The sequence below is a fragment of the Schistocerca piceifrons genome, chromosome 3 (assembly GCF_021461385.2).
Source record: "Schistocerca piceifrons isolate TAMUIC-IGC-003096 chromosome 3, iqSchPice1.1, whole genome shotgun sequence".
NCBI classification, from domain to species: domain Eukaryota; kingdom Metazoa; phylum Arthropoda; class Insecta; order Orthoptera; family Acrididae; genus Schistocerca; species Schistocerca piceifrons.
In genome coordinates this window covers 144,289,567-144,315,395 of record NC_060140.1, presented here as the reverse complement: position 1 = coordinate 144,315,395, position 25,829 = coordinate 144,289,567, and the positions used below count along the sequence as shown (strand labels likewise).

General features: G+C 43.6%; 1 protein-coding gene across 5 annotated transcripts in view; it reads right to left on the bottom strand.

The window, feature by feature from the left end:
- LOC124788064 (bromodomain-containing protein 8) overlaps positions 1–25,829 on the bottom strand; it is a 264,061-nt gene that overhangs the window by 32,026 nt on the left and 206,206 nt on the right. For all 5 annotated transcript variants that reach the window (XM_047255155.1, XM_047255154.1, XM_047255157.1 and 2 more), the window contains 2 exons: positions 17,548–17,688; positions 8,692–8,869 (listed from right to left, as the gene is read on the bottom strand). In XM_047255155.1, the coding sequence (XP_047111111.1) occupies positions 8,692–8,869; positions 17,548–17,688 (319 nt within the window). The remainder of the gene's footprint in view (positions 1–8,691; positions 8,870–17,547; positions 17,689–25,829) is intronic.

Genomic DNA, 25,829 nt, shown 5'->3' with positions numbered 1-25,829 from the left:
CACCGGTTAACGTAACTAAATGTGTATGTACGAACGAGAATTGCATCGACTATTGGAATCCACTATTATTAGTCCTACAATGATAGGAAGTCCGTAGGCCTACTAACAGGCTCTAATTTGGCAATTAAAATCATACCAAAATGATTATCAGTTGCGTAAGGCACCACATCTTCTATGAAAGGAGAACTGTTACGAAGAAGAGAATAAATGCTGTAAACGAATGGTTATACCATTTCTATCGAGAATTTATTTTAAATTTTGTTGTACGAACAGTAATCAGTAAGACTGCATAATAACAGATTCCAGTACAAGATGAAATTCTCGTTAGTATGCAAGCACCCGGTTGCGAGTTAACAGATTTAAATACGCATTTTGCCCGCTGAGTTACGGGAACGAGCGAGCTCAGGCCGTTCTTCGTGACGTACGCGCCGCGGCCTGTCTTTCTCGTGGGCCTCGATCAGTGCATAATACATGTTATGTACTCAACCACTAGCAGCATCATTGTTAAGTAGCACAACCATACAAAGACGAAAGGTTAATGGTTTAAAGTAATGTAAGTACACTGTATCTTCACGAAAAGCTGAACTTTCACATATAATATTGGGCATTAACAATGTTTTGCTGCTTTTTCTCGAAGGGCGTGGTTAGGCAGGAACCTAAGAATGCTTCGGAAACTAAACTGCTGTATTTGATGTATTTCATACATATACTTTCGTATTACGCAAACAAGCAGTCCAAATGCCGATGCGAATCAAAAATCTTTACAAAATGCGTTGTTTTTTGCGGGATTTTGTTTCCTAAAGTGCTCAGAAGTATAAAACCCCTAAACTTTCCATAAGCCATTTTCTAATAACACTATTTAGTTTTTATTTCGTGATCATAGCTGCAGCGATTTAGGAGAACCATTACAAAGTGAAGTTTATACTTAGCTGTAGTCGGTATCATGTTTTCTCGACGAGTGATGCATCAACTTTTACATTGTTTTTATTCGAAACTCTGAATATACTGTACAACATTTAAACATCCACTGACGTAAGGCTGCGAGCACTCACAACATGGCCTAGGGATCTTTGAGACCATTCTGCGTTCTGCTTGACTGGGACTGGAGTGGCAATGAAGGATGGGACAGAATAGGAGTCACCATGGCGTCAGCTGGTCAATGCAAAGCGATCCAGTGACTGGATGAAGTGGGAAGAGACATCACTGTGAGCTGAGGAGGTGAGGTGAGATGACCAAGCCAGCCATCTATCACACGAAAGACAAGCCATTGCTTTCAGCAGCTAACATCGTTACATGCCTTTTCAAAATCCCAATACCATGAAACGCGGTAATAATACAGCCGCTGTTTCCATGATTAAATACAAATAAAACAATTGCTGTTTATACATTCAATGCCAAAAACAATAACTTGGTACATGTAAAGAGAAAAAAAAAACATCAAGACAGTATTACAGGAAAATACTAGCTGGCAAATAAGTGGTAAAGAGAACATTACGTAAGTTGGTCAATAATTAAAGAAGAAAAGTCTCGCACTCCGCAACATCAAAGTTCTCCAGCCATCGGATCACACAAATCTTCAAGGGCAAATGTTCCGATTCAATGATCCAAATATACAGAGCTAGTCTGGAATGGAAATCCTTAAATAGGTTTTACAGGGCATGTACAAACTGAATTATCATCCAGAGTGTTTCCTTTACTGCGGACTTGATTAGCAGAAAAATATGGAGAGGGGGCTTGCAAGTACGTCAAAGAACAGCAAGAAAACATAACGTGAAGACAACAATAACAGCTGAACAGGGTTTATTACGTTTCTAGGTACAGAGGGATACATAAAAAGCGACATTATCAATGTACTGGATGTCAAGTAAAACCATATTTTAAAATTAAGCGGGTAAACCATTCCTCTACAAGTAAATCAACATGTACGTTGCTACAGAATCTAGACTTTAAATTAAAATCGGTATATGTACAACAGAAGTTCTACCAAGTCCTAAAGCACTTCGGAAATTTTACACACAGTAGAGAGCCTCAGCTGTAAAGTAACTGGGAGGCCAAGTCGTTCGTAACCGGCAGACTTCATAACTTAAAATCGTGGATGGGAGACGAGAGCAAGCAACCAATAGCAGCTGATAAAAGAGGGAGAAAGAGAGAGAGAGAGAGAGAGAGAGAGAGAGAGAGAGAGAGGAGCCACATGGTAAGGAATAAGCTAGAACGAAAAGGTGGCGAAGCCTTCAGAACTTTGGTTGATGAGCGCGGCGGCCTTAATATCGTTCGTCTTTATAATTGAGGTGCTGTACTGTACATGTAAAATTAGCTAGAAACTTGCAACAGGTTACTGGAGTAAGACTGGTTGATACGTCTTGTCATTCATAGTTTCTTAAAGGGTCAACAAACGCAGCGCTACTAATAATATCATAATTAATGCCGATTGTTGCTTGGCAGAGACAGTGTTGTCAAACGTGCCTTGTTCGATTTTCAAATCACACAGTCTGTCAGTAGTCAGTGTGCTCAGCTCACCTATTGAATTCAGTTCTGCGCACGTGCGGGGTAAAATTTTATAAACTGCAAGGTAGGTAACACTCATTGTGTCATATTTCATTATGCATAACAACGAGGCACAGCCTTATTTACATCCATCGTTCTTCTTTCTCCAATAAAGGTTGCCCACCAACAACCACTGCGACTACATCATGTCGATTGGTTTTCAAGATAGCTGGCTTTCAGATCCAGCATTCAAGGACTGGTTGGTGAAAGTACCTACAGACCTTTATAGTGCTAAATGTGGATTATGTCCAGGGACCCTCATTAACATCCGTACTATAGGAAGATCGGCTCTTACAAGTCACATGACAAAATCCAAGAAGCACGTCGTGAAAGCAGCTGCCATGAGAAGCACAGCAAGTTTATATGTCTACAGCTGACCGGCGGTGACCACTTCAACCCAGCAGACAGATTCTACTTCCACTACCACATCTGCGGATTCCGCTGCGTCAACAACAGTGGCGTTGGCCGCTGGAATTGTTGCGCCTCCGCAGAAGGATGTCACTGCAATGTCAAAACCCATGGATAAACTGAGAGGAATTGATCGGATGGCAATAAAGGACGAAGTAACAAAGGCGGAAATACTGTGGTGTTTGGAGTGCATCGTTTCACACAAGTCACTGCGTAGTTCTGCGAACGACGTGCTGCTTTTCCCCGCAATGCTGCCCGACAGTGAAGTGGCCAAGAGCATGCGTTTACAAAAGGACAAAATCGGTTATATCGTGCAATATGGACAAGCTCCCTTCTTTGAGTCTGAAATTAAATCTGACCTCCTAGACACATCAAGGATTGTTGTTTGTTTTGACGAATCCTTGAACAAGGTGTGCAAAAGAATCCAGATGGACATTTCAGTGCGTTATTGGGACATTAAAAAATATCTAGTGTGCACCCGTTACTACTCATCCGCTTTTCTAGGCAGTTTGACGGCAGCTAAGCTACTCGAGTCCTTCAAGAAAAAAATTCCTGGCGAAGCAATGAAAAAACTTTTACAAGTATCGATGGTCGGCCCTAACGTCAACTTCGCGTTCTTAAGGGAACTTAAAATTTTTTTGAAAGAAATTGAAGGAGTAGACACCGTTTTACTGGAAATTGGAACGTGTGGGCTTCACGTTGTTCACGGCACCTTCAGGTCCACAATTCAAGAAACACAGTGGATGATAATTCAGTTTTTACGTGCCTTGTACAATCCTTTTAAGGATGTCCCTGCCAGAAGTGCTCTTTATATTTCGACAACGGAATCAGAACTGTTTCCCTCAAAGTTTTGCGCGATCCGATGGCTGGAGAATGTGGAAGTTGCTGACCGAGCTCTAGTAATGCTTCCGTTTCTGCGAATATTTGTTGGAAAACGGGAAGAAAAAAACAAACCAAAATGTGCTAGCTACAGAGTAGTGGAGGATCACCTCAAGGACAAGCTACTTGGTCCAAAAATTGCCTTTTTCAAGACTCTTGCTGGAGACTTGACACCTTTCCTAAAGGATTTCCAATCCGATTGGCTGCTAGCACCGTTCCTCCACTCTGCTTTGACAGAGATAATGGAGACAACGATGGCACGATTTGTCCAGCCGACGAAGATCTCGCCGTCAGTTAATTTGGACAAAGAATCCAATCTTTTGGGTGTGAACCACATCAAGATTGGGTTCAACATCAAGAATGAATTCAGAAAGTGCAGGTCTCTCACAGCCCTTGAAATTGCTAAGTTCCGGAGCGAATGAAGAAGAGGAATGATCAAGCTCGTGTCAAAGTTGATGAAGAAATCCCCCTTACACTTTAGGTTGACAAAAGCTGTAAGCTGCTTTGATCCCACAATAGCGTGCAGGGAGGCTGGCCCCAAACGATTTCATTCCTTTCTACAGATTTTGGTGGAGAGCAATTGGATGAATGGTGTATGTGCTGATAAAGTAGAAGCTCAATACGCTTCTGTTGTAAAGAAGAACTGCAAAACAAAATTCCAAACATTCAACTAAAAGGAGCAAGGGCTGGATAAGTTCTGGATGAAATGTCTCAAGAACCAGAATGCAACGTGGCACGAGCTGCAGAAGGCAATGGAAATCGCGCTCACTTTGTCGCACGGTCAAGCAGCTGCGGAGCGAGGATTCTCAGTGAACAAAGAGTGCCTCTTCGAGAATATGAGGGAACAATCTGTAATGAGCAGAAGATTGGTGTACGACGCCGTCAAGACACACGGCGGAGTCCAAGGAGTGCCTATAACAAAGTCCCTTATACACTCTGTAAGAAACTCATGAGATCGATATGCTGAAGACCTCAAAAATCGAAACGATGAGTCATCCAGGAAAAAGTATCATCTGACTAAAAGGAAGATTGTTGACGCAGAAATAAGACAGCTTAAAGAGAAGAAGGCAAAACTTGAGGGGACCATTCAAAACGCTCAGATAGAGCAAGAATCTATTACAGAACGAATCAATGGTCTCGCACACAGCTCCAAGTGAGTTATTCTCCAAGGTCAATTCCTAAATTACAGTATTTGTTGTTAAACATGGTACTTCCTTCTAAATTATTTGTATTATTTGTTTTATTTGTTTACTGTCTAATAATAATTAAAATGTCTCTTTAATAAAATGTTTTTAAAACAAATGAATATGATAGCGTTATTTATTTTAAATTGCTAACTCCCACAGATGTTTAAATATACATTTCAAACAATAACTTTCGTGATCAAAAAATGTTTGAAAAATAAACCTAATTTAAGAAATTAAGTATTAAAATAAAGACCAGAGCTAAAATTTAGCAACACGAAAATCCGAAAAGAAAGGACTGTAAAAATGCACAAAATATTTTACGGAAAAAATCTCTTATTGTTCTAAAACGAAAGACAGTAATTAAAGGTCTTTAATAACAATTAAACCGCAAGCTTTTGTATTTAAATAAAAAATAATAAAATCAGAAAAAAATGAGGAATGGAAGAGGTAAAAGACATACTTGTCCTTACTGAAAGCAAATTTTAGAGCAGGGAATATAGTAGCTGCGCTCGACACAGGTTTTCGCTCTAAAACTGGACTAATTTCATACGAGAGCAAGGTACGGATGTCCCACTACCTGTCGCGTGACTGGTGCTGCCTTCTTTTGTCCATTTATAGGATTAGTTAGAAAGAAGTAGTAGCGAACGTTAGAGCTGTTCGGAGACGTTCCAATTCACTGGCAAAAAAGTAGAAAAGAAGCGAACTGATATTGCTCTGCATGCCAGAACACTTCGTCTTTTCTATACTACAGAAAAGTCGAAGTGCTCTGGCATGAAGAGACTTGTGACATTGCTCAGTAACATATTATTCACTTTTTTTGAAGATCAATTATACTTTTTGCCATCGACTGCATATTTTTTATCTATGAAAGAACAACATTAAATATGAAAACTAACTTGAAGCTCGGTCTTTTTTTAACGTGTGTTACACGTTAAGTCATATCAAATACAAATGTGCGGTAAAATTTTAAATAGTGGCATAAATGACTTATCTTCTGGGCCCGAAAATTTTCCAATGACTGATCCTCAAGTGTTACCGGTATGTTTTGAATGAGAGTTATAACGCCCTGTGATTTAAGAAATTCACTGCACATTCTCACACGTAACATACATCATCTTGTGTGGAAATTTACTTTGAAAGTAACGCTTCTCAAGTCACAATTCATAATATTTTCCAGTGATCTGTTAGAAATGTAAACAATTGCGATGCAAGCACAACGAATGCACGTTAGTTGTTACGGACGTACTGCATAATCTTGACACTTTTCGGTGTCGGCAAACTGGTCTGTGCATTGTGTAAATTACTCCATTTTCTACGCAACTAAACTTTTATTTTGGTGTTATTCCATGATTTATGTTTCATTGCAGCAGCATTATTCAGCAGTAGTGGGCTAAAGTTCTTTGTCAGCGTATCAGATCTTACACGTCAAACCTACAAAAATTTAACTGAAATCTAAAAGAATGAAAAATCCCGGAATTCTAAAAAATTCCCGGGTTTTTCCCGGATGAAAAAATTCCCGGGTTTTTCCCGGATGAAAAAATTCCCGGGTTTTTCCCGGATGAAAAAATTCCCGGGTTTTTCCCGGATCTCCCGGGCCGTATACCCCCTGCTTAGGACACATCGAAAAATCGGCCGTAGCTGAGCATGTTTTACGAGATGGGAACCATGAAATTAAATTTAATGAGACAAGCGTTCTAGCATGAACATCACATCATCATGCGCGCATGTATAGAGAAGCAATAGGGATTCACAAACACCATAATAATTTTAATAGAAAAGAGGAAGTTTTAAGGTTGGACAAAATATGGATGTCAACGTTGCACCAGCAGAATGACTATTGATTACTCTTAATCAGGAATGATGATGCATTCCAAAGATAGGCATAATGTCGGCATCATGTGACGAATGGTGGTGTCCTCTATGCGCTCTATAAATGCACTGGAGCCTCAGTGGCAGTAGCCAGACAACCTCAGAAGATGTCTCCTGCACATGGAGACGAAACTTTAGGTGGAAATTTTATACATCAACCATGGCCTTTCAGCCTGGAAGTTTCAACTGAAGAACATATTCACAGTTTCAGACACCATGAAGCAAACAAATTAGCTATACCTATGCTTACAGATGAAACAGGACACAGTGTTGCAGTAGATAACTACCTTAAAGCACTAAACACTTTAGAAATGAGCTGGAAAATGGGGACATCTCGGAGGAAATATAAATACTCATCCAAAACCAGATGTGGACAAACCAGGTCTCAAATGAAATAACAGATTTCAAAAACTCACTTTCTTCACCAACTTCAATAGAAAGTATGTAATAACTATGATGATTCTGTGTTTCAATAGTAATAACATATTTGTAATTCATTACATAATTTTTATACTGTCATTAACATCAAATTGTCAAATTCTCTCTTATTGTCTTATATTTTGTTGAGCAACAACAGAAATGTGTCAGCAAAATGTGCAAAAGACATTAAAAGGTTCAACACAATGACAGTTAAATCAAAATATGCATTGTCTGATTGCATCTTGTATCCACTGCACAGTAGAGTAATTGTGATGACCTGTTTTTGGTGTCCTTTGGCAGTTTATAAACAGTGGTTAACAAGATCCAAGGGTCCATAGCACTGTACGTAACTAATAACACCAAAAGAACAGAATGAACAAAGATGGTCATGCACAAGTCTGTAAGGAACAACTTTTAATATCTATGCGTACTTTTGTGAAATGTTTTCGTATTGCCACCGCAGCGTGAACATGAGGTTGTGCCCCAAAACATGTTGCTTTATTAAATAACTTAAGTAAATAAATAAAAATTTGTGACTGGTGGCAGTCTCTGAAAAACATTTTCATATTTTTGAAATAATCATGGCCAATTAACAGTCAATGTGGCTTTAAATTGCATAATCATGACTCCACATTTGCTGGACATGCACTGAGTGAGGGCCACAGCTACCAGATAGTCCCAAGTCGTCCACTTGTCAAATGAAGGCTGAAAATTTACTCTATTAGAAGCCTAAGAAATCAAAAAACATCTAGCCTACAGTCCTGATTTAATATTAAATGACTAATACTTCCCCTCTTTTTAAAATTCACTTAAACTGCAAGTTTTCCAGTACTTCCCAAACTTAGTGGCATTATGTCCCTCCGTTTTTTCTGAATTTATTTTACTGTGTACTCCATGTACTCTGTTGTTACAACTGCAAAGCCTATCTTTCACTCTGTTTTTGTAATTTCTTACACATGTATTACCTCTTCTGTTACTCTTCAGTACTCGTCATGTAATAATTATAGTTTATTGGTATTGTTAATTTAATTTCAATTGGTAAATGAGTACTCATTTTTTTAGTTTAATATTAATCCTTTTTTGGTTTGATACCTTTATGTATATTTATCATTTAACTGTTAATATTTTTAATTGTATTATTCTGCACAGTCAGACGTGATTTTCACTCTGTGTTTGTGCCTCACTCTTGATGTGTAACATTTTTCGATTTTGTTCACGAATACTGATGACAATAGTCAGTTAAAAAGTCTGATGATGGCCTCATAAACTGAAAACTGGTTAACAAAATAAATTAATACTGTGGAACATACACAATATTGTGCTTTTCATTTATGATTATGAAGTTATTCTACCAAGAAGCGATGGAAGAAATCTGTTAACATACCTGTATATGCTGCATACCCTCCTGTTGCATCTGACGTGCCATTTTGTGGACAAAGTGGCTACTCTTGTTGTACATTATGGAATTCTGGAACATCAACAGCACATCTCTTTGGAATTCTGTTGTGGTACGAATCATTCCAGTCTCAATGTTCTTCTTTATCATCAAGAGATCCATCGGCCTGTCATGAAAATGAGTTGAAAGTATGAAATTTAGCTTGAAGGTTAAGCAACATTAATAACATTTAGCCTAGAATAGAGCTATAAGTCGTACAAATATGTAATATGAGATATGAAATATTGTCTGTAGGTATCAGTGTTTATTGTATCTGTGTGTATCTGAGTATATTTAATCAATATAGACATTCAAACATCATTACAATGCATATTTTCTAAGGATGGAGAAAAAAAAAAAAAGCAAAAACTGAAAGTGACTGTCCCTCAATAATTCATCAATATTTGTGAAAAATAAATAAATAAATAAATAAAACACTAAACTAAAATACTGTAAAACTTCAAATTGTATTGTGTAGATTCTCCCGAATCAGTGCTACTCTGCCGTTTTTAGCTGTAAACTTGACCTGTTTGAGTAACAACATCGTAAATTCAGAAAGAGGCAACAAACGTTGTTTGTCTTCATGTTGCAAAAATCATGCTTCATTTCAACATGTAAAATACTACACACCACATGCTCTAAAATTAGTCCAATACTATTCTCAACCCCTAGAAAATGTTCACCACAGGCCCTATGTTACCATAAAATCTATTGCATGTGCACCAATGTCAGCACTTTTAAAACTTACAGAATTGAGCGGAAAATTGACTTTTGAAGGTACACAAATTTTGTCAACTGATTATTTTATCAATTGATTGTAAATTCTAATCATCATTTTACATAAGTAGTTTAGCATCCTTGTAGTGTCCTGTACAACACTAGGATACAACTTAATCTCAGAACGTGAAACTGTAACCACAGACCTAACCTACAAATTACAAAACTGTGCTAATGCTCAAACAAGAATGTGTCTAAAAAGCTGTGGCTAATTGTGTCATATACAAAGGATTAGAACTCAGAAAACAACTTTCTTCTTTGCAGTGAAATGTCAAATGTGGATCTAGTATTACAAGTAGTAATTGCAACAATCAATAACACTGATCAAACTCCAGTACAGCCCTTACATGTGTTAGTATTACATAGATCATTAGTTTACCAATTACCATAAACCCTAATTTAAACCATCGTACCTGTTTTTAAATTTACACCATCTTATGTCTGGCTTGAATACATAGCACAATATGTTTACAACACATCAGTGGGTTGCTAATATTTGCTTGTTTAAAATTCGTTGAATGAGTACAGGCATTTTTTTAGCTATTTTTCAAAGTCTCTGGCTATCAGTTTTCAAGGACTGGGTCAGACAGTTGACTATCGTGAGATTTGCGGAAGTTCCATAGCAAGGACACTAAGTGTAAACTTACAGTTGTGCTTAAGATTATCTTCAATTGTGTGAACCAGTTCACCAGTAACCACAGACGAGCGTCCACTTTGTTCTTCATTGTGCACTTGATCACGCCCTTCATTGAGCAGTCTGACCCATCTTCTAACCATTGAATCACGCATAGCATTTTGTCCTTAAACCTTGCAGATTTGCCGATGAATTTGCTTTGGTTTAACTTTCTTTGCACTTAGAAAACGAATCACAGATCTGATTTCACATGCAGCGGCATTTTCAATTACAGCTCACATTATAAATAGGCACTACAAAGCACACGTCGACAGCAGTGATCTGAAAATGGCGTACATGTCTTCTCTTCGAGTCAGAGTGACTGCCGCACATGCTCAGAACTGCGAATGTAATGCTGCCATGGATAGAAATAGAAACGTAATTTACTTTGTGGACGACCCTCCTATTTGCTAGGAAAAGAAAAGGACCATGACAAAACTCTTGAATCACTGTTTCATTGGTGGCCGACTTTGTTATTAATGTGATGTATATGTTTGGAACCCTGCTTCCAATTCATGAGGTACATGACTAGAAGTTTCACTGATGATTTATTGCTATTGTTTGTCCTCAGTTTCTTTAAGAGACGCTCTGCCATCCACCTAATTTTCGTAGCCTCTTGGTTCATCCCTATGAAATCCCCAAACCACCTTCCCTACCCTCTGGCTCCTATCCTTGTAACCGCCCCCAGTGTAAAACCTGTCCCATGCACCCTCCCACCACCACCTACTCCAGTCCTGTAACCCGGAGGGTGTACACGATCAAAGGCAGAGCCACATGTGAAAGCACCCACATGATTTACCAACTGACCTGCCTACACTGTGAAGCTTTATATGTGGGAATGACCAGCAACAAACTGGCCATTCGCATGAACGGACACAGGCAGACAGTGTTTGTTGTTAATGAGGATCACCCTGTGGCTAAACATGCCTTGGTGCACGGCCAGCACATCTTGGGTTATCTGGATACTTCCCACTAACACCAGCCTGCCAGAACTCCAGAGATGGGAACTTGCCCTTCAGTATATCCTCTCTTCCCATTACCCACCAGGCTTCAACCTCTGCTAATTTCAAGTTGCTGCCGCTCTTACCTCACCTGTCATTCAACAACATCTTTGCCTCTGTACTTCCGCCTCGACTGACATCTCTGCCCAAACTCTTTGCCTTTACAAATGTCTGCTTGTGTCTGTATATGTGCGGATGGATATGTGTGCGAGTGTATACCTGTCCTTTTTTCCCCCTAAGGTAAGTGTTTCCGCTCCCGGGATTGGAATGACTCCTTACCCTCTCCCTTAAAACCCACATCCTTTCGTCTTTCCCTCTCCTTCCCTCTTTCCTGATGAAGCAACCGTGGGTTGCAAAAGCTTGAATTTTGTGTGTGTGTGTGTGTGTGTGTGTGTGTGTGTGTGTGTGTGTGTGTGTGTTTTTATTTGTGTGTCTATCAACATACCAACACTTTCGTTTGGTAAGTTACATCATCTTTGTTTCTAGATACATTTTTCCCACGTGGAATGTTTCCCTGTATTAGATAAATAACAAGGTTATTAACACATGGCCTTAGCGAATGTGACAAGATTGATGCTGCCACCTAGTGTGACTAGTGACTTGTACGGAAGGATAGAAACATCTAGGCTAAGATGGTGTGGACACTTAAAGAGAATAGGAAACAAGAGGATTCCTAAGAAAATACACAAAATGGGTATGCGAAGGAAACTACCAAGAGGCAGACCAAGGGATTAATGGCTGAAAGGTGTGGAAGTGGAAGTGGGGGGGGGGGGGGGGGGGGGGGGGGGAAGGTGGGAAAAACAGGACTAGATGGTAAGACTTATGTTCACCAAGTTAGGCCTGGAAATTCTTCCATATGATGATAATGAAATGTTGTGTGGCTAGGGCCTCCCGTTGGGTAGACCAGTCACCTGGTGCAAGTCTTTGAGTTGGTGCCATTTCAGTGACTTGCACGGTGATGGGGGATGAGATGATGATGATGAGGATGAGGATGAGGATGTTGATGACGACGACGACGACACAACACCCAATCCGTAAGTGGAGAAAATCTCCGACCCAGCCTGAAACTGAACCTTTGCATGGCATTCTGTTGCACTGACCACTCAGCTATTGGGGCAGACATGATGATAATGATTCTGAATCAGTTGACTTTAATACAGATCTTTCACACTTTACTGAAATGAAAGTTACTGACATTTCTCTTCGCTGGGTGCGGGGTTCATACACTGAGAAGGTGTTTAGTTTAATATTTTTCTGTCACTTTTTGTGTGTAAAAAAAACTTGCTGACTATAGTCACTAGGATGATTGGGTTCTTTGCCTTATGCAGGTCATCACAAGAATCCTGTGACCTGATCAACTAACTTGAGCCTTACATGTATTTTTAAGTGAACTCCATGCCTGGTATGCTCTTCATGATTATGCTTTCATCTAGCAGATGAACATGATTAAAAAAATTTTACACCTTTATGGGTTGCAAAATTGTATTACGAGTATTTTTTAACACATGGTCACTGTGGCAATGAAGCAAACTAGATTGGTTGATTGGTCAGTTTAATAAAAGAGGTGGGGGGGGGGGGGGGGCGGAAGGTACCAAACTAGGAGGTTATCGGTCCCTTGTAACTAATAAAACAATGCCACAAGTGTGAGAATAAAACAGCCGAGACATATAACGCAAAAGGGAAAGAAAGGACAAACCACAACAATGAAGGAAAGGCAATGAACACTAAAAGGAACAAAAGAGGATAAGTAAACAACGGAGACGCAAGAAACAGAAGATAGTAAAACATGAAAGCAGATTACAGTTGCTGGCCGACCACGAGAATAAAAAGGAAAATCCAGCCACTCTGCAACACATTAAAACCTCCACCTTAAAAGCACCAGGGTGGAGGACACAGAGGGACAAAGAACATGTGCTAAAATTTATATCAAATGATAAAACCCACCCTCATGAATAAAACGTAAAACTGAATCAGCCAATGAGGCGTTGTCAGATAAAATGAGCGGCAACGAGTCCGGTAACCCAAGATTTTGTCGCTGGGCAGTCAAAGTGGGACAGTGCACCAGAATATGGGCCACTGTCAACTGGGTGCCACATCGACACTGAGGCGGGTCTTCATGGCGCAAGAGGTAACCGTGGGTCGCCCAAGTGTGGTCAATGCGGAGCTAGCAGAAGACAACTGATTCCCTGTGAGAGGCCTGCATGGAAGACTTCCACAAATTCAAAGTCTCCTTAATGACACGCAGTTTGTTGTGCATACTGTTACGCCATTTTACCTCCCAACACTGAAAAACCCTTGGAGTAAGTCACAACGCAGGTCAGGTTCAGAGATGCCCATCTCCAGAAGCAGTTTCCGTGTAGCCTGTTTGGCCAGCCTGTCGGCAAGTTCGTTGGCTGTGATGTCGACATGTCCTGGAGTCCACACAAACACCACAGAACGATGGGACCAGTCCAGGGCATCGATGGACGCCAACAAAGGATGGTGAAGGTAGCGCTGGCCGATAGCTTGCAGGCTGCTCAAGGAGTCAGTACACAGAAGAAACGACTCCTAGGGGCTTCAAAGGATATACTGAAGAAGTGCACGAGATATGGCCACCAGCTCTGCAGTGAATACACTACAGCCATCAGGCAAGGAATGCTGTTCAATATGGCCTCAGTGGACAAAGGCGAAGCCAACATTATCACCAGACATCGAGCCATCAGTGTAAACCACTCCAGAGCCCCGGAGCACTTCAAGAATTGAGAGAAAGTGACAACAAAGAGCTGCAGGGTTAACGAAGTCCTTAGGGCGATGCAAAAGGTCCAGAAGAAGCTTCGGCCTACAGCTACACCATGGAGGTGTACGTGAATGGGCCTCGAGTAGAGGTGGTGAAGGGAAGGACTCCAGTTCAGACAGAAGCGATCACATGTGAACCACAATCATTAGCCCTGACCTGGGCCACCTATACAAGAGGTGAACCGCCATGGTTGGAAAAAGAAGATTGTAGTTAGGATGTTCAGGAGAGCTATGAATGTGTGCAATGTAACTGGCGAGCAGTTGTGCACGTCTGATCTTCAATGGAGGGACTCCAGCCTCCACCAGTATGCTTGTCACCGGACTCTTCCTATATGCTTTTGTCACTAGTCTAACTCCGCAATGGTGCAATGGGTCGAGTAAAAGCAATGCTGAGGGAGCCGCTGAATGATAAATCTCACTCCCATAGTCAAGACGGGATTGAACGAGGACTTTGTAGAGCTGCAGCAGCGTAGAGCAATCTTCGCCCCGGTTGGTGTTATTCAGGCAGCAGAGGGCATTGAGGTGCTGCCAACACTTCTGTTTAAGCTGGTGAAGATGAGGAAGTCAAGTCAAATGAGCATAGAAAACCAGACCTAAGAATCAATGTGTTTCCGCTACAGTGAGTGGATCATCATTAAGGTAAAGTGCTGGTTCCGGGATGAACGGTACGACACCGACAGAAATGCATGACACACATCTACATGGTGGAAAACTGGAAGCCATGGGCTAGAGCCCATGACTGCGCCTTGTGAATGGCTCCCTGTAGGCAACGCTCGGCAACTCCAGTACTGGAGTAGCAGAACGAAATGCAGAGGCTGTCTGCATACAGAGAAGGTGAGACGGAGGGCCCGACACCTGCTGCTTGATCCTTAATGGCCACTAAAAATAGAGAAACACTCAATACAGAGCCCTGCGGGACTCCATTCTCCTGGATATGGATGGAACTATGGGAGGCACCAACTTGGACATGGAAAGTATGGAGCAACAGGAAGTTTTGGATAAAAAATGGGAGCGGGTCCTGGAGACCCCACTCATACAATGTGGCAAGGATATGATGTCGCCAGGTCGTGTCGTATACTTTATGTAAGTAAAAAAAGATGGCAACCATGTGTTGGCATCTGGAAAAGGCTGCTCAGCTGGCAGACTCTAAGGACACAAGATCATCAGTCATACAGCGACCCTGGCAGAAGCCACCCTGACATGGAGCCAATAGGCCACTTGACTCCAGGTCCCAACCCAACCGCCGACACACCATGTGTTCCAGCAGCTTACATTACAAAGATGGTTAGTGAGGCTGATGGACCAATAGCTATCCACATCAAGTGGGTTTTTACCAGGTTTGAGCACCAGAATGATGGTGCTCTCCTGCCATTGCGATGGAAAGATGCCATCGCACCAGACTCAGTTGAAGACGCTTGTAGTCAGATGAGAGATGTTTAATCATCTGGCTGTGGATTCAATCAGGCCCAGGAGCTGTGTCAGGGTAACATGCAAGGGCACTGAGGAGCTTCCACTCTGTGAATGGGGCACTATAGGATTCACTGTGGCATGTAGTGTAAGACAGGACTTTCCCTTCCAGCCGCCGTTTAAGAGTGCCAAAGGCTGGGGGCAATTCTCCGATGTAGATGCTTGTGCCAAGTGCTCGGCAATCATGTTTGTGTCAGTAGATAACATGTCATTTACGGTAACACCAGGAACACCTGTTGGGATCTCGTATCAAAAAGACATTTGACTTTGCCCAGACTTGGGAAGGTGACATGTGGCACACAATGGTCGAGACTTCTCTCTCCCAACACTCCTGGTTCTGACATAAGATAAGCTGGCGAACGGGGGCACGGAGCCGTTTAAAGGCTATGAGGTGCCCCAGGAAAGGGTGCTGCTTATGCCGCTGTAGAGCTCGCCAATGCTCCTCAATTGGTTCGGCGACTTCCGCCGACCACCAAGGGACTGTCTTACACCTCGGGCACCCTAAAGAGTGAGGGATCAAGTTTTCTGCTGCAGAAACAATTGTTGTAGTCAGCTGCTCAACCATTATATCAATGTTACTATGTGGGGGAGATTCAACAGTGACAGCAGAGGTGAACATTTCCCAGTCTGCCTTATTTAAAGCCCATCTGCATATGTGTCCTGGGACATGATGCTGGGGCAATGACAGGAAGATGGGGAAGTGGTCACTAGCACACAGGTCGTCATGTGCTCTCCAGTGGATAGATGGGAGAAGTCCTGGGCTGCAAATTGATAAATCAATGGCTGAGTAACTACCATAAGCCACACTGAAATGTGTGGCGGCCCCAATATTTAACAGGCAGAGGTTGAGTTGTGACAGTAAATTATCGACATCTCTGCCTCTCTTTCATCGTCATGAAAGATACCCCACGAGCTCTCGAACATACAAGGTACCGGGGCAAATAAGATCTACTGCCATCCTTAGCCTGACGTTCCTCCCATGGTGTGGCCAGGGAGGGGAACGATTTGGGGTCGTACTTCTGTGTGTTGAATTGAGCTCATGAATGCTTAGAGCCTGTTGGTGTTTCACCACCAGCAAGAGATGATGGACTACGCTTCATCGCGTGTCATCTACCTTGATGCCACCCAATCTGTCCAGGGACCCTCCCCACAGGTGCCACCCAGCCGCAGCAAAGACCAACTGGCAGGATGGTCATTGCCAGGCGTCCCGATGCCTAAGGAGGATGGGTATTTACCCCTTGGCATACATGGGTAGTTAATGGCACAGGCATCAGCAGAGCAATCACTGTGTGGTCAGGGGGCTACAAGCAACGGGGTACATGGTGGCCCCACAACGGACTGGCTACCGTGCCGGATATTACGTGCAAAGAAGTCCATGGTCATCGTCGACGCAGAAAGCAACACTGCATAGTGCATGGTGGAAAATGCACCCAGGAAGGTGTCCTCACCCAAGAGACAGAGAATGAGCGGGACTGAAATGCAACAACGAGAAAGTGGGCTAAAGATCTCAATGCACGATGGACACAATGCACCATGTAAGGCGTCCTTCCCCAACTGGCTCGCTCTTTGGGAAAATTTTGAAGAATGGAGGTCAAACCCTACAGGGGACCATCACATAAAGACCGAAATGTGTGAAACTCCTTTTAGTCACCTCTTACAACAGGCAGGAATACCTAGGGCCTATTCTTACCCCTGGACCCTCAGGGGGAGGGGGGGGGGGGGGGGGGGGAAGCAAAGTAGAAAGTCAAATTCTGTTGCAGATTAGTGTTTATCCCCCTTACTCCCCCCTTGAAGGCAAGGACATTTAGAGGAGTCAACACCACCACACTTTCATTTGGAAAGAATACTTGCAAATAAACAATAACCAAGACATGATTGCTAAATATGCTTTAGATCAAATTCCAAGTTACAGAGTTATTTCCTGTCATCAACCACAAACTGATTAGGCAAATTACTTTTAGTTAACTACTAATGCTGAAATATGTGAAAATATAGCAGATATTATAAAGAAAATTCTGAGTGCTTGAAAGAATACATTAGCAAAATAAATATCTTACTACTGATATACTATCTAACTAATATATTTTATAAATAACTTCAAATGAATTATACCTGTGAACAATGCCGCTGTAACCTGGTGCCTGGTCGTCAGTTATGGGTCGGAGGAATAGTGAAGCATACTTATGCGTTGCCAATCGACCATATACCAACATTATTGCCTTCTTCCAGGCTTTATATTCTCGTTCATCCTCCCTATGTAGTATCAGTACAGAATTATATTTAAAAACAGAAATCAGAGATTTATAGTGATAATAGTGAAACAAAAATATGTACAGCAAAATGTCACCACAGGAATGGATTGAACTATCAATGTTCTTCAGAAAAGAACAATTTAAATGTTAACTTAGTAAACACATTTCACACACAAGCCTCAAAAAATGTTCCAGAGAAACTATTCTTTAACTGACATTCATGTTTTAAGTACCTCCAATATTGCATGTGATACTTGTTATTTTCACAGTGGTTCTGTGGACAATGAGGTTTCTGTGAAATAAGATACAGTTGCCAAAGTAAAGTGAAGAATGCCACCTAATACATGGAAGTGGAGATTTAGTGCACTAAATGAGATCAGATGTATTTCTCAGCATCACAATTACACGACTAACTACCCCCCCCCCCCCCCCCCCTCTCTCTCTCTCTCTCTCTCTCTCTCTCTCTCTCTCTCTCTCTCTCTCTCTCTCTGTGTGTGTGTGTGTGTGTGTGTGTGTGTGTGTGTGTGTGTGTGTGTGTGTGTACGCGCGCATTCACTGACATTAACATTCCATGATAGGTGCCAAGTGTCAAAATATCTGAGGTAGCAAAAGCATTAACTATTGGTCTTCTGTATACAAACTGGTTTTAACCAATCTAAACAATGATGTACGGAATCAAATAATGTAAGGACCCAAATACTGAGAGTCTCCACATTGACTGTGTGTACCATGGGCTGTATGCCTTGATCATTATTTCTAAATTAATGTGTACATAGATGTTGGTGGAGGATGGTGTTTTACGCTTGTACAAGAGAGAAGAAGAGTTACACCATTTATTTTGTGAAATTTTAAAGTATCAAAATGAAATTTTTGATAAACGATAGTATACACAGGGGGCACAATTCTGTAACATACTTACCTCTTAATCTTGTATCAACTGAAAAACTGAAGCAAGCATGTTATCATGTTATTAATTTTTTAAATGAACAATGTACTTTAACATTAATTAAAAGCTCTTGAAAAGAAGAGTACAGTGATTTACCATTGTTTAAATACAATGCAGTAATGCTTTTTAATGCTCCTGTATGAACTTTTCTCAAAAGCATTGTGAGAAAAGTGCTGAAATTGAAAGGTAAGGCAGCCAGAATCAGATAATGTGCTGTAACCACCACCAGGTTGGGCTTCTCAGGCCAGGCTCTGTCATTGTATCAAGCTTCTTTTGTTCACTTGTTTCCATAAATGCTCATGAATATGAGTACATATACACATGTGAAATAATTTTCATAAGATTCTTTTGAAGTGCTAGGAGTTAGCACTATGTTTCATTTACAACACTACTAGCTGACACTGCATCTACGCCATATAAAGAAGAGCCATCATGAATCTCATTTTATCTAAGTAACATAGGCTTATCTTCTTGCTGTATATAAAGATGGAGCTTGTTACGAAAAGCCCATCTAGTGGATTTTACACTGCAATAAACATTACAGCCACACTGCTCTTCAACACATTTCTTTCAAAATAGTTCGTATCTTTTATATAGGAGAGTAGGTTCCGGGTAATAGGTTGAAGGTGTTGGTCCATGAGAGCAGAGATTCTCTCAGTGGGGGCACAGTAACCAGGCATAATGGGGCATCCTGGGTGGTTAGGTTTATTGACTTTAGAAAGCAAGTAGAAGGTATCGGTGCGAGGACTGGTAGGGGTGAGTAGAGAGATGGACTCTGGGGAGAGGTTCTGGGATGGGCCTAAGGATTTGAGTAGCGACTGAAGATCCTGCTGGATTACTGCAATGGGGTCACTGTGGCAAGGTTTGTAGGTATCTGACAGCTGGCGGAGTCCTTCCGCCAGGTAATCCTTGCAGTTCAAAAACAACAGTTCGTTGGTTGGATTGGAGAAGGGACCAAACTACGCAGTCATCAGTCCCTCCAACCTTGGAAAAACTGAAACTGGTGAAACCTCACACTATAGGTGGGAACTACAATGGCCATAAAATTAAAAATTATTGACAGAGAAGGAAGGAAGAAGGTGGAAGAAAAGAAGAGGGAAAGAAAGTGACTAATGACAGGGGCATGAAGGAAGAACAGGTAGACAAGATAGACACTCAAGATAAAACAGACCCCATAAAGAAAGGAGTGGGAAGGCAGATAGCTTGGGTGAACCACCAAGCCCAGTTGAAGCCAGTCCAATCGGGGTGAAGGGGGGAGCAAGACGGCCTGCCATCCCCTCCACCCACTGATAAGGTTGAAGGTCCCATCCTTAAATAAAGCGATAAAAATCCGCATTACAAAGAAATCTTAAAACTAGATCAGCCGCTGAGGCATCGTCAGCTAATGCCAGGGGTAGCAAATCAGGACAGCAAAGCCCGTTGCTGGGCAGCTAAGTCGGGACAGTCCAGTAAGAGGTGACCCACCGTTAACATCAATCCACAACGACAGAGAGGGGGAAGGGGGGGGGGGGCCCTCACGACAGAGGAGATAACCATGAGCCAGCCAAGTATGGTTGATGCAGAGCTGGCAAAGGACGACAGAGGCTTTACGAGAGGCCACATTGTTGTAGAATCCTTTATCGCCCTGAGCTTGTTCGGTGAAGAAAGAGTGTGCCATTGTGCATTCCAAAGTCCCAAATCCTGATGACATAATGCCGAGCGAAGGTCTATTTCCAAAATGCCAATAACAAGAGATGGCCTGTTAGTATGCAATTTATCCAGTCGATCGGCAAGTTCATTGACAGGGATCCCAACATGGCTTGGGGTCCAAATTAAAACCACTGAGCATTCACATTGATCAAGGAAAGAGCATCCTGGATAGCTGTGACCAACAGGTAGTGAGGGAAGCACTGGCCGACAGCTTGCAAACTACTCAAGGAGTCACTACAGATAGTGAAGGACAGTAATGAGCAGAAGCGGACATGATCAAGTGCGCACAAGATGGCGACCAATCCTGCAATAAAAACACTGCAGCCATCTGGCAAGGAACGAAGTTCCGTGTGTCTCGTACAGGTTTAAGCATAACCAATGTGACCAGCAACCATGGAGCCATCAGTATAAATCACTTGTGAAGCCTGGAATGAACTGAGGAGACAGTAGAATTGGTGGCAAAGGGCCTCCTGAGGGACAGAATCCTTTGAATTGATGGAGAGATCAAGACAGAGCTGTGGCCAAGAGATGCACTACGAAGGGATACGCGCGTGAGCGGAAAAAAGAGGTAGTAAAGGGAAGTGTTGGAGCTCAGAAAAGAGTGACTGAATGCAGGCAACCATGGTAAGCCCACATTGTGCCCACCGCCGCAGGAGGTTGATCTCTGAGTCTGGGTAAAGGAGATCATAATTAGGGTGCTTTGGGGTGCAGCGAATGCGGAGCGCATAAGATATCGGCTGTTGTTGGCGCAAAACTCGCAGTGGTGGAATCCCTGCCTCTGCGCGAAGGCTAATCATGGAGCTAGTCTGGAAGGCACCAGCCACAAGTCGCATCCCACAAAGGTGAATGGGGGTCTAGTATCTGCAATGTTGAAGGTGACGAGAACCATAGACAGGACTCCCGTAGTCTAAATGAGACCGGACCAGCGCGTTGTACAATTACACGAGAATAGAGCAGTCTGCACCCCAGGTGGTATTGTACAGACATCTAAGAACACTGAGATGTAACCAGAACGCCCTCTTCAGCTGGTGAAGATGAGGGAGCCATGTCAACCATGCATCAAAGACTAGACCCAAGAAGTGATGGGTGTCCACCATCCCGAGACATCGGCCATCGACGAACAGGTCTGGATGGGGATGGACTGTACGGCAATGGCAGAAATTCATGACACATGACTTGGACACCGAAAACTGAAAGCCATGGAAGAGTGCCCAAGATTGCGCCCGGTACACTGCCCCCTGTAGACAGCATTCTGCAGTGCCCATGACAGAGGAATTGATGTAGATGCAAAAATCGTCAGCATACAAAGAGGGGGACAATGTCACCCCAGCAGCTGCTATCAGACCATTAATGGCGACAAGAAAGAGAGGGACGCTCAGCACGGAACCCGGTGGAACCCCATTTTCTTGCCGATGGGAAGTGCTGTAGGAGAAACCAACTCGGACCCGAAAGAGCGACAAGAAAGAAAATTATGGATAAAAATGGGCAGAGCACCACGAAGGCCCCATTCGTGAAGGGTGGTGAGGATGTGGTGGCGCCATGTGGTGTCGTAGGCTGTATGCAGGTAAAAGAAGACTGCAATGAGGTGTTGCCGATGGGCAAAAGCCAACTGGATAGCAGACTCCAGGTGGACCAAGTTATCCACTGTAGAATGGCCACAGTGTAAACCACCTTGAGCTGATGAGAAAAGGTCGCGGGATTCAAGGACCCAAAACAGCTGCTGACTCACCAGGCATTCCAGGAGCTCGCAAAGGGTGTTGATAAGGCTAATTGGACAGTAGCTATCCAACTGAAGAGATGGCTTCCCAGGCTTCAACACCGGAATAAGAATGCTTTCTTGCTACTGGGTAGGAAATACCCCCTCACTCCACAGACGGTTGAAAAGGGTCAGTATATGACGGTGGCCAGCCACCAATAAGTGTTGCAGCATTTGGTTATGTATCCAATCCGGTCCAGGAGCCATGTCGGGACAACGGTCGAGGGCATTGGTGAATTCCCACTCGCTAAATGGGGCATTATAAGGCTCCAAGCAGTGAGAAACAAAAGACAAAGGCAGGCTCTTTGAGGAGGAGGAACGTGGGTGGATACTGAGTTGATGCAGAGGCTTGGGCAAAGTGTTGAGCAAAATGCTCTGCGACAAAGTCCAGATGGATAAGGACAACACCATGCACAGAAATTCCTGCAACATCGGTGGGAGGACAATGGCCAAAAATTCACCTGAGTTTTGCCCAGACTTGTGAAGAGGGGGTGTGCAGTCTTATGGCAGTCACATATCATTCCCAGCAAATCCGTTTCTGAAATCTGATTAGGTAAAGGACCCGGCCGCGGAATCGTTTAAAGACCAGAAGGATAGCAGTAGAGGGTGCTGCTTGAAGTGTTGAAGAGCACAGCGGCGGTCTTTTATGGCCACAGCAAGTTCCAGAGTTCACCAAGGGACCATTTTCCAACGGGAGAAACCCGAGGAAGAAGGGACAGCTGAAACAGCTGCGGAAAGAATGGCGGCAGTCAAAGTCTGTGTAGACTCATCAACACTGCTGTAATGGTCGCTGCCACATAAGTCATCATGGACACCCCATTGAATGGAGGGAAGAAGGCCGGGACTGCAGATAGAGAGGTCGATAGTAAAGAAAGTGCCGTCGTGTGACTACCTCAAAGAGGATTGTGGGCATTAAAGTCCCCTAGAAGCAAAAGGGAGAAGGTAGTTGTTGAAGAAGGGTGGTTAGGGCAATGGATGTGGGTGGCCTGTTGGGTGGGAGGTAGAGATGACAGATTGTGATTGGAGTGGTATGGAGGGGAACCCATTTATTAACAATGTCCTTGTGGACCAAGGTGCAAAGACCACCAGAAGCCCACAAGGGGCCAATTAGGTTTCGTCAAAGCGTGGAACCCCCAAAGGGTGGGTGATAAGAATTGACAAAATGGGTCTCCTGGAGAGCAATGCAAGCAGCAAAGAAGGAAAGAAGGGGTTGCAACTCCGGGAGGTGATGTAAATAGCCATCACAATTCCATTGGATGATTCTCAAGCTGGAGTCCAAATGGGAAGCGAATGGACTGGAGCCAGAAATGGGAAGCGAATGGACTGGAGCCAGTCACGGCACCGAGTCGCCATCCATCACCGATAAGGAAGGGTAATGCCCATATAGGTGCGGTCAAACTCTGCTGGTTCATTGGCTGGAGGAGGGGAAGGTGGCACCTCAGGGTCACTGGAAGGGCCTTGCCCTCGTTGTTGTGTTTCTGCTCCTTCTCTTGTGAAGGAAGAGAAGGGCAGACTGCAGCGAGGTCAGGCATGGAATTACACCTGGTAATCTTGGCGCCCACCAGCCGCAGATCGCGCGGCCTGTGTGGAGCTGCAGATCATCCTTTCAGGGGGGGTGCCAGGAAGAGGAGTCCCGAGAGGGAGCTCCAGTACCAGCAGCTGCCGAAGAAGGGGAGCGCATTGCTGATGAGGGAGGGGGAGCAGCATCCGAAGGGGTTGGTATGGGTACTGATGGGGAGGGGGAGTGGGAGAGTGAGGGTGAGGCAGAAGGTGTGGAGTGAATGGGGCGGGGCTGGGAAGAGGAGGGGGTAGGAGGGGGAATGGACATAACTGAAGCAAAAGTAGAAGTTAGAGGCACGGGATGGAGCCAGTCATACTTTCGACAAGCCTCGGTGTAGGTAAGTCGATGTAAGGTCTGGTACTCTGGAATCCGTCATTCTTTCACATACACCTGGCATGCTGGCGAGTGTGGAGGATACTACGCATTATAATTTACGCACATTGGCGGAAGAGGACAGGCACTCCCCTCTTGGAGGGGGCGCCCACAGTCACCACAGAGGTGATCATTGGCGCAGCGGGAAGACATGTCCAAACCGTAAGCAATTAAACCATCTCATCTGTGGTGGAATATAACGTTTTACATCACACCAATTCACCATCACCTTTACCTTCTCCGGGAGGGTATCCCCCTCGAAGGCCAAGATTAAGGCACCTGTATTGGTGTGATTGTTTTTAGGGCTTCACTGTACACGGCGGATAAATCTGACTCCTCTGCACTCTAGGTTTGCACGGAGCTCCCCATCAGTTTGGAGAAGAAGATCCCGGTGGAAAATGATGCCCTGTACTGAGTTCAAAGCTTGATGGGGTGTGACGGAGACTGGGATGTCACAGAGATGGTCACCAGCACATAGGGCTTCAGATTGGGCAGCAGAAGATGTCTTTATAAGAAAGAACCGGACCGCATTTTACTCATGGATTCCAGTTCGCCATGCTTATCTTCAATCGTATCTATGAAAAACAAAGGCTTGGTCATGGCAAAACTTTCGCCGTATGTCCTGGTACAAACCAGGTACTGAGGGAAAAGTTTCAACCCAAGCCGGCGAGCTTGACACTCTTCTCAGAGGGTGGCCAGGGAGGGGAATGCCAAAGGATCAGAAGAAGGAGTGTCATGTCTTCTATCACTCTTAAAGAAGGCCACAGAATGGCCAGGATGTTGAAGCTTTTGTCGCTTCATGTGCAAGGCATCCGCCCTAATACCACCCACTCCAACCAGGGGCTCGCCCTGTGGGCGCCACCCAGCCACAGCAAGGGTCGTCTGGCACAGTGGCCATTGCCCCAAAGTGATGGGCATCGACTCTTGTCATACACAAGGTGTTAACAGCTCAGATACAAGCAGTGTGATCCCTGTGTTGTCAGGAGGCTCAGCCAAGTGGGTATTGACAGCCCCAGCACACGGACTGGCTACCATGCTGGTGACCTAGCAGGAAGGGGGCCAGGATGCAAGGGGAAATGGGAGGGGAGGGGGAGAGGAGCCTGGAAACAAGGTTGGGAGTTCATCCCCAAATGGCTCACACTGAACGGAAAATGTTGGAAATGCCAAAAAGGAGATGGAAACAGCAAACTAAACAATAGCACATACCAAAACTAAGCCGGCAGGATAGCCAGATCGATATGAAGAAGTCCATTAAGAGGGAAAGAAGGGGGCAGGGAGAAAGGAGCAAGGACAGTGAAGGAGAAGAACAGGGATGGTACTGCAGTTTGGAAAAATGAAAGGAGACTGCAATAGCTCGGGGTCCTGTGTGTGCCACACATGTACCCACAAAAGGGACTGTGGGCCCCCAGGGGGGTCAAAACAACTGTCCGCAGGTAGGATTATAAGGTCAGGATCAGTTTTTAGATGGTCAACTGCAGTTTTTTCTGCGGCTGAAAGGTTAGTTGGCACGTGGAGGAATTTGGGGAATGATTAGTGAAGCAAAGTTCGAGGTTAAGAAATTCTGGAAAGTTAACAGGTGGTGGTTTGAGGGCAGTGGGGGTAGATCACTTTCGAATGGAGGAGTGAACTGAGTTAGGCAGGATTCAATATTGGTCTTTAGTTGAATCTGATTGGTAGGGTTGGTGGCGACAAAGTGTTTTCACTGTAGGGACCGGGAAAAGGAGAGAAAGTCTTTAACAAGTCCTGCACGATTGATTTGGGAGTGGGGCAAAAGGTGAGGCCTTTGGAAAGGACTGATATTTCTGTGGGGCTAAGACT